Source organism: Papaver somniferum, chromosome 4 (genome assembly GCF_003573695.1).
Source record: "Papaver somniferum cultivar HN1 chromosome 4, ASM357369v1, whole genome shotgun sequence".
Classification (NCBI taxonomy): domain Eukaryota; kingdom Viridiplantae; phylum Streptophyta; class Magnoliopsida; order Ranunculales; family Papaveraceae; genus Papaver; species Papaver somniferum.
Genome location: NC_039361.1, coordinates 8258971 through 8267198, shown reverse-complemented (window position 1 = coordinate 8267198; position 8228 = coordinate 8258971). Strand labels below are relative to the sequence as shown.

Below are 8228 nucleotides of genomic sequence, written 5' to 3'. Positions count from 1 at the left end.
GAAAATTTGAAAATACTTTCCAAGTCAGAGCAAATATTCACTCCGCAAAATCTTTCTGTGTTTACTGGGTATGAGCTGGGTCAACAGGTTAAAGTTGGAAGCACCAAGTTAAGAATTTTAAACCCTAACCCTAACATACAAGATATAAAGAGGGTAAGGATTAAGTTTCCTCTACCCAAATATGTTGCAACCAAAAAAATCAAAGATCGAAAAAAGATGTCTCAGCCAAACAACTTGCAACTGGCAGCCTTAACAAGAAGAATGCAGCATACGAGTATTAATCTCAATCATGTTAGAGATGTAAGAAGCAGTTTGATCTCTGCTACGGAAATAGGTGAAGTAGCGACAAAATGGAAGAAATGTCTTATTGGAAAGATAATGCATAAGGATGATATTGACCCTGATGCTGTGAAGAAGGAGATCAATATAATATGGAGTAAGTATAAGCGTGTGGAAATGACTACTATGGGCCGTAATCTTTTTGTGTTTAAGTTCAAAAATGAATATGATAAGAAGGAGGTGTTCAAGAGAATACCGTGGGTGATTAACTTTATGTTAATAGTTCTCCAGGAATATGACAACTCTATTCCTTTAGAAAGATACAGTTTTACACATCAAATCTTCTCTGTGATTTTTCGAAATCTTGCATTAGAACATACTGATGATGGCATAATTGAAAATATGGTTAATGATATTGGTCAGATGGTAGAGATCGAAGGGAAGAAGTGTGTCACGATCAGGGGAAGAGTCGTAACTACGAAGATGATGGTCGACCTAAGGGAACCATTGAAGAGAGGGGTTTGGATCTACAATGCAGCTAAGCAAAAAGTTTGGGTAAAATATCATTTTGAGAAGCAGCCAAAAACAACTTGTCCACACCGCTATGTTATTGATCATGATGAAGAGAAGTGTGAGGACATCGCGTGGAAAATCTTTATCTATGGCTTAACAGATAAAGAGTTTGAAGACTTCTATGATGATCATGCACATATGGTGGAAGCTTATGAGAAGAATAAAAAGAAGGAGGAAGCCATGGTGGATGGAACTGGTTCTTCGGGTGGGTCGGGTCAGGAAACTGAAGAACCCGCGACTCTGGAATTGAGGATAACTATGTTATTCTTGACAATACTCTAGATGCTTTTGATGGGAATCAAGGATCTCAGTCTGGTGGAGTTTATCACAATGACAATCAAAATCCAACCTTCTCTGGTGAATATTTGAACATGGCAGAGGCAGATAATTAGGGGAGAAGTGAAGGAACCAACCATCCAGCACCTACTGTAACACAGAGGAGTACAACACATCAGGTTTGTTTTCTTCTAAAATCCTCCCGATTCTTAGATTTTTTTGGTAATTACAATTTTGGGTACTTTTTTCATAATCATGCCTTTTTGAATTACTGGGTTGATTGCAATATTGGCTTGTGTAAGATAGATTTGAACTTAGAGATCAGATATTCCATTAAACCTAATTATCACAATATGAAAGTCCTTGCTTGGAATGTCCAAGGGTTTGGCAATAAGGACACTAGACAACATCTAGGTGAACTAATTAAAGCTAATGATCCAGACATTATCTTTTTATCTGAAACTAAACCCATGAATGTGAAGATGAAAATTTTTACATATAGGTTTAATTACATGAATTAATTATATGTGGATCCAATTGGTGCTTCTGGTGGTCTCTTTATGCTTTGGAAAGATGGTGTTCACATAGATGTTGTATTAATTTCATTTCTGTTGTTGTGAATATGGACTCTAGAAGTGGTCACACTCTGCTAAATTGTATGTATGGTGCTTTGGATGATCTAGGTTGGAATACACAATGGGATTACTTAGATAAGCTAGCTACTAGGTATAGTTATCCCTGGATTCTTATAGGAGATCTGAATTATATAATTAGACAAGAGGAAAAAGTTGGGGGCAACAAAATCCCTCAAAGTCAGCTTGATTATGTTAAAAATCACTTAGATCACCTTGGCCTTACAGACCTTAATTTCATAGATAACCCCTTCGCTTTGAGTAATCGCAGAAGTGGAGACTCCCTTATTCTAGAGAGGTTGGAAAGGGTTTTAGCCAACTCTGATTGGCTTGAGTTTTTTCCAAATGCAATTGTCTACCACTTGATAGAGGTATCTAGTGATCACAGTCCCATTCTACTAGTTACCTCTAAGGAAAAGGGATCTAAAGCTTATAAGCATGCTAAATGTTTGTATAATGTGAAGTTAGCTCTTAGGAATTGGAACATTAATTCTTTTGGCAATTTTCAAACTCACATTATTGCTATTCAAAAACAGTTGGAAGATGTCTTCTTTCATATGTATGATAGTGATAGTATTGCTTTGAAAAAAAGTCTTGAAGAGTCTCTAAAATACTGGTATGGAGTCAGACAAGAATATTACATGCAAAGAGCAAAAGAGAATGTTTTGACTTTTGATGATAAAAACACAAAATATTTTCATGATAAAGTTAATTTTAAAAAAAGAAGAACTCAAATTGATTGCTTGCAGAGTAATATTGGTGTGTGGTTAACTGATAAAAACATGACTGCTACTGAACTTAAGGATCATTTCAGTAAAATAAGCAGGACTACTAATCCTCCTAGAGATAAGGGTTTTTTAGATGTTTTAACCCCTTGTATTACAGAAGCAGAAAATGAGTTCCTTATTAAGCCTCCTACTGATGAGGAAATTAAGGCTATAGTGTGGCAAATGCAACCATGGACTAGTCCTGGCCCTGATGAATATCCTCCTGGTTTCTACCAGCAAATGTGGGATGTTGTTGGTTCTGATACAGTTGATATGGTTAAGAGTTTCTTTCATTCTGATCACTTACTTAAACAAATGAACCATAACTTTGTGTCTTTAATACCAAAGAACAATGCCCCTAGAACACCTTCTGATTTTAGACCTATAAGCTTGAGTAATGTTAGTTACAAAATAATTTCTAAGTTGCTTGCAAGTAGGCTAAAAACTGTTATGGACAAGTTTATCTCACCTTATCAAGATGCTTTTCTTTCTTTTAGGCAGATAAAAAATAATATAGTTATTGCTCATGAAATTGTGGACACTATGAGGAAAAATAAAACCAAGTATGGTCTTATGGCAATGAAATTAGATATGTGTAAGGCTTTTGATAGAATAGAATGACAATTTTTACTTGACATTCTAAAGAAACTTGGATTTCATGATCATTGGTGTAGTTTAGTTGAACAATGCATCACTACTGTGTCTACTTTCATCCTCTTGAATGGTGCACCGGGTGAGGTTTATTATCCAACAAGGGGTCTTAGACAGAGGGACCCCTTGTCCCCTTATTTGTTTATTATTTGCATGGATGTGCTTTCAAAAATGCTAATTGATGCAGAAGTAAAAAATAATACCCAAGGTATTAAGGTTACCACTTCTGCTCATTCTATTAGCCATTTGTTCTTTGCTGATGATTGTCTTGTGTTTACTAGGGCCACTGTCAAAGGAGCTAAGCACTCAGAGAGTATTCTAGCTAATTTCAGTAAGTTTTCTGGACAAGCTATAAACTTTGATAAGTCTGGGTTAGCTTTTAGTCCTAAAACTGACCCTAGGACTAAGGCTCACATTACATCCATTCTTGGAATTAAAAACTTAGGTCTTGCTGATAAGTACCTAGGTGTTCCCTTATTTTTACAGAGGAATAAAATGGAAACTTTCAAACACCTAGGAGAGGCATGTGAAAATAGGTTAGGTACTTGGAAGGGTAAATAATTGAACCAACCTGGGAAGACAGTTCTTATCAAGTCTACTCTAGGAACTTTAGCTTCTCATCATCTTTTTGTCTTTCATATGCCAAAAAAGTTTACTGATAAACTTGATGCTACTCAAAGAAGGTTTTCTGGAACAAGAAAGGTTCTGCTAGAGGAGGTTACTTCATAAATTGGGATACTGTTTCTAAACCAATTGAACTAGGTGGGCTTAACATCAGAAAAACTGAACATCTCAATACTTCTCTTCTGGCCAAGCTGGCCTGGAGACTGATTAATGAACCTGATGCTCTTTTGGTTCAGATTCTTTTCCATAAGTATTTTTGTAATTCTAATCCACTGCATGCTACTAATAATGTTTCTGTGTCTTGGATATGGAAGGGTATTTGTAGGGGGTCTAGAACTGGTTAGGAAGTACTACTGTTGGGAGGTGGGAGATGGGTCTTCCATTGAAATCTGGAAAGATAAGTGGGTGCCTAGTAGAAATAATTGCCTGAATACTAATTTTGCTTCTAGAGATATGAAAACAGTTAACCAGTTAATTGATAAAGAAACAAAACAGTGGGATAGAGAAACTTTAAGCTGTCTTTTTGATAGGGATATTGTTAGTGACATTTGCCAAATCAGAATTCCTTCTAATGGCAAGGATATCCTTAGATGGAAGATAGCTCACAATGGCCAGTTTAGTGTCAAGTCAGCTTATAAATGTATAATGCAGGAAATCCATGGTACTATCGATGATACTTTCTCTTAGAAAAGAATGTGGAAACTTAATTTCCTACATGAGGTAAAACATTTTCTGTGGAAATGTATGCATGACTGTGTTTCTGTAAGAAGTAAATTATCCAGGTTTGTTTCCTCTATACCTAGTGAATGTCCCTTTTGTAACAGAAATGTTGAAACTTTGAATCATCTTCTTATTGATTGTGACATTACTAAGAGATTGTGGTTTGCTCTAGATTCTAATATTGCAGGAAGCATAAATAATGTGGTTTTGCAGGATTGGATTACTAGCTGGTTTACCACTAATAAAAATAATGAGGAGTTACAGGAAAAATTCATCCAATTTGTCAGTTTTTCTATGTGGTAAATTTGGAATCTTAGATGTTGTGTGGTGTTTAATAATGCTCAGGTCAATGTGAACATTCTTGTTTCACAGGTTAGTAAAGACATTAATGAATGGAATTCTAATACAGTGAGAATCTTAGCTAATAGAACAACAGCTAGTCAGAACAGAGCTGTAATGCCGTGGAGTTTGCCAACTCTTGGTTTTCAGAAATTAAACTTTGATGCTTCTTTTGTGAAAGAAACTAAACATATGGGTATAGGACTAACATCTTTTAATGATGCAAGTCAATGTGGAGGTGCACAATCGATCCATGGAATAGCTAATGCTGAGGAGCAAGCTGAGGCTTTGGCAGCACTAGGAGCTATCAAGTGGGCAAAAGCTGAAGCTGTCCAGAATTTACATCTAGAGGGTGATTGCTTAAATGTAGTGAATGCTATTAATGGTAGTTTAGGTTCAGTTAAATGGACAAATAATAATGTTATCCAAAATTGCAGGTCTTTACTAGAAAGTTTTACAAGTTGAAAATGCACTTTTGTGCACAGAGAATCCAATGAAGTAGGTAATAATTTAGCTAAACAAACTAGGAATCTTAGATCAAATGAATATTGGAGCTCAGTTTTTTCAATCCGGTTGAAATCTCTTATAAGAGATGAACTTAATGTAAACATTTTCTAAATTATTAGTGAAGTATTTCTTTATTATTAAAAAAATAAAATAAAATACTAACCTTCCTTTTAAAAAGGAAAAACAACTAGAGAATCAACTATCGATATGATTGAGGTACATCTTCCCCGCTTTTTACGCATACGCAATCCTGTCAGAAGCCACGAGGGATCGATTTCGCACTCATTCATCTTGAGAGCAACCGGTACAGTAGACTGTTACTTTGTCCATCTTTACGAGCATTGTACCCCTAAATTTAAGCAGCATGGTATCAAATGCCATCCTTGCCTCCATCACTTTACCACTTACGTCCTTGTCTGGATAAGAGAGAGCATCACTGACCTCCTTCGGAGAAAAACCTAGTCAACTTTGCACAACTTGGTGATCGATATAAACCTCAGAAATGAGGCTCCCATCATCAACAGAAACGAGAAGCTGATACTTTGCTCTATTCTTAAACGAAAATTCTTCTATGGTAGCCATGACACACTTGATTTTATTCAGGATGCATGGTGCGTCATCCATCTTCTCAGCCCTATCTGACAACATCGTAGCCAAGTATGTAAAAGGAATCTCTTTATCTCCAGATAAACGGTTTGAGTTGTCTACAGAAATTTCACCAACATCAGGAACAACATTGGAAAAAGGGTTGCGGTTCTATGTTTGGCCTTCTACTGGCAGGGACGGACCCAGAAATTTCTCTAGGATGGGGCTAGAATATCAGTAATTGTCAATGCGGCCGAAGGTCGCGGCAAATTTTTTGGAACGAGTTACATGAACAATGATTAGCTTGAAATTGTCAATAGAATACTAGATAGATAGAATTTTTTTTATTAAAATCCTCAAATTTTAAGTACAAAGATTGATTGGATAAAGAAATTTATGGTTTATATAGAAGAAAAATTGGAAAGTAAATGGATGTGACCAAGGAAATTCTATGTTTCCAACAAGATCTTGGGCTAAAAATTAATTGTGGTACAACTACAAGGGCTAATCATAAATAGAGGTGGGCTAATTACTAATATTGAAAAAATTACCTATATAAAATTTTTATTAAGCTAAAATTAGGGACGGGCTATAGCCCGGGTTAGCCCCTTGCTAGGCCCGTCCCTGCTACTGGCACTACTGGGGCTAGCAATCTCTTTTTCTGCGATATCAATTTCAGACGTAGGCACAGTGACATCAACCATGTTGATATCAAACCCAGCAGAAACTCCAGAAGTTGTGTTACCTTCAAAATTGGACTCCCTATTGGGAATTTCAGTCTCCTGTTGTGTCGGTTGTCTTGACCTTCTAAAGGTGTTGATGGAAGATGGCGCAGTAGTAGTTCTCAATATTGGATCACATTCAACGTTGGATGCCCTATTGTAAATTCCAGAAACTTGTTCGGTTGTTTCTCTTAGCCAATAATGAGATCCATAGATATATCTAGAGGGAATATACTGCAAAGTTGAATTGTCAGTAATGGCACCCTTGGCACTAGCGTCAACATCATTGGGTTTCCAAACAGCAATAGTAGCTCTCGAAGCCAAAGGAGTTGCAACCCATGTTTGCGTTCTTTTATCCCTAGGAAGCTTATCTACTTTTTCTATCAATTTCTTGCGTGCAGATTCCAAATCTTCCACCTTTCCACCAAGTACTTTCAAGACTTAAGGCACCAGCACTAGATGCCCAAACCGAACAGTTACATTACGAATGATAACCTATATGTCCAAAAATTATAAATTCAGAGTTGTGCTTACGTAACAAAAATTACCTCAAGTTATCTCACAAGAAACCCCTAGATAAACATAAATAAATAACAAAAGTAAAACCCGATTTCAAATCATTTCATTTCGGAAGAACAAACCTTCAAACCAGCAGGAGCTAAAACATGAAGATCTTCGATATTTTTGCACTCCATACCAACAACAAATTGCACACCATGCGTCATAGACAACTTAAGACACCTTTTGTTCCCTGAAGGTACCTCCTGATACTTGTCTCGTGGTTGACAACTTGTATTAATTATCTCATTAACCTGCCAGTAAAAATTGTTACTCACCGTCAAATGACACTATTTGTAGTTGCAAGAAAATCAACAACCACACCACAATGTATCTAAACAATAACCTAAATAATCATAATGAATTCTTTTATTAATTATCAAGGTTTATAATTGGATACAAAGGACTACAATGACTTTACTTGCTCTCCAAATAAATTTTCTCTCTCCTAGTTTCTTGTCTAACACACACTAAAAGATCTTTCTTCTATGTGATGACCTCTTTCCTTTATATAGGATTCCTCATAGTGGATGACAGCTAAGACATCCACTATTTTCGGAATCACTGTGCGATATATTCGCTCATGTACACTCACTCATTCTCGTACAACTTATACTTTGCATAGATCATCATACTTTACTCGTGACTTTACTGACATCATCCAATACGTCACTTCAACTTTATCGTGTGTGATAGTCTTCGCTTACTCAGATAATCTTCACTTCGCATAATTATTGATATATGCGATATTCCACTCCTACATTTTGCCTCTTCTCATTTCGCTTATTCTATAGAGTGAGCGGTATGAGAAACCTCTATCTTATAATATCGCGTAAGCTTGTCTTTTCACATTTTACCTTGCCGACAATTTTCCGGAATTCAAGTTCATCTATTCACACGTGTCGACCCTTCTCCTTTTTACCGGCTCAAACCGTTTATAACCGGTCGTCTCTCCCATCTATTTATTGATTTCTTTTAGGAAGAATAACCTTTTC

At 36.3% G+C, this 8228-nt stretch overlaps 1 protein-coding gene across 1 annotated transcript; it reads right to left on the bottom strand.

Moving 5' to 3' along the window:
• Window positions 1–5830: 5830 nt before the first annotated feature.
• LOC113271948 (recQ-mediated genome instability protein 1-like) lies at window positions 5831–7400 on the bottom strand. The gene is made up of 3 exons (XM_026521870.1): window positions 7317–7400; window positions 6585–7092; window positions 5831–6072 (listed from the first exon to the last, which is right to left on the bottom strand). Exons 1-3 carry the CDS (start codon window positions 7398–7400, stop codon window positions 5831–5833), a joined length of 834 nt encoding a protein of 277 aa, XP_026377655.1.
• Between the last annotated feature and the right edge of the window lie 828 nt (window positions 7401–8228).

Excerpts from the sequence above, each read along its gene's own strand:
- LOC113271948 (XM_026521870.1), bottom strand. The coding sequence starts at position 7,400 with ATGACGCATGGTGTGCAATTTGTTGTTGGTATGGAGTGCAAAAATATC. Across the intron at positions 7,093-7,316 it reads TAGCTCCTGCTGGTTTGAAG|GTGGAAGATTTGGAATCTGC; the intron begins GTTTGTTCTTCC and ends CTTGGTGGAAAG. Across the intron at positions 6,073-6,584 it reads TGCTAGCCCCAGTAGTGCCA|ACAACTCAAACCGTTTATCT; the intron begins GTAGCAGGGACG and ends AAATTTCTGTAG.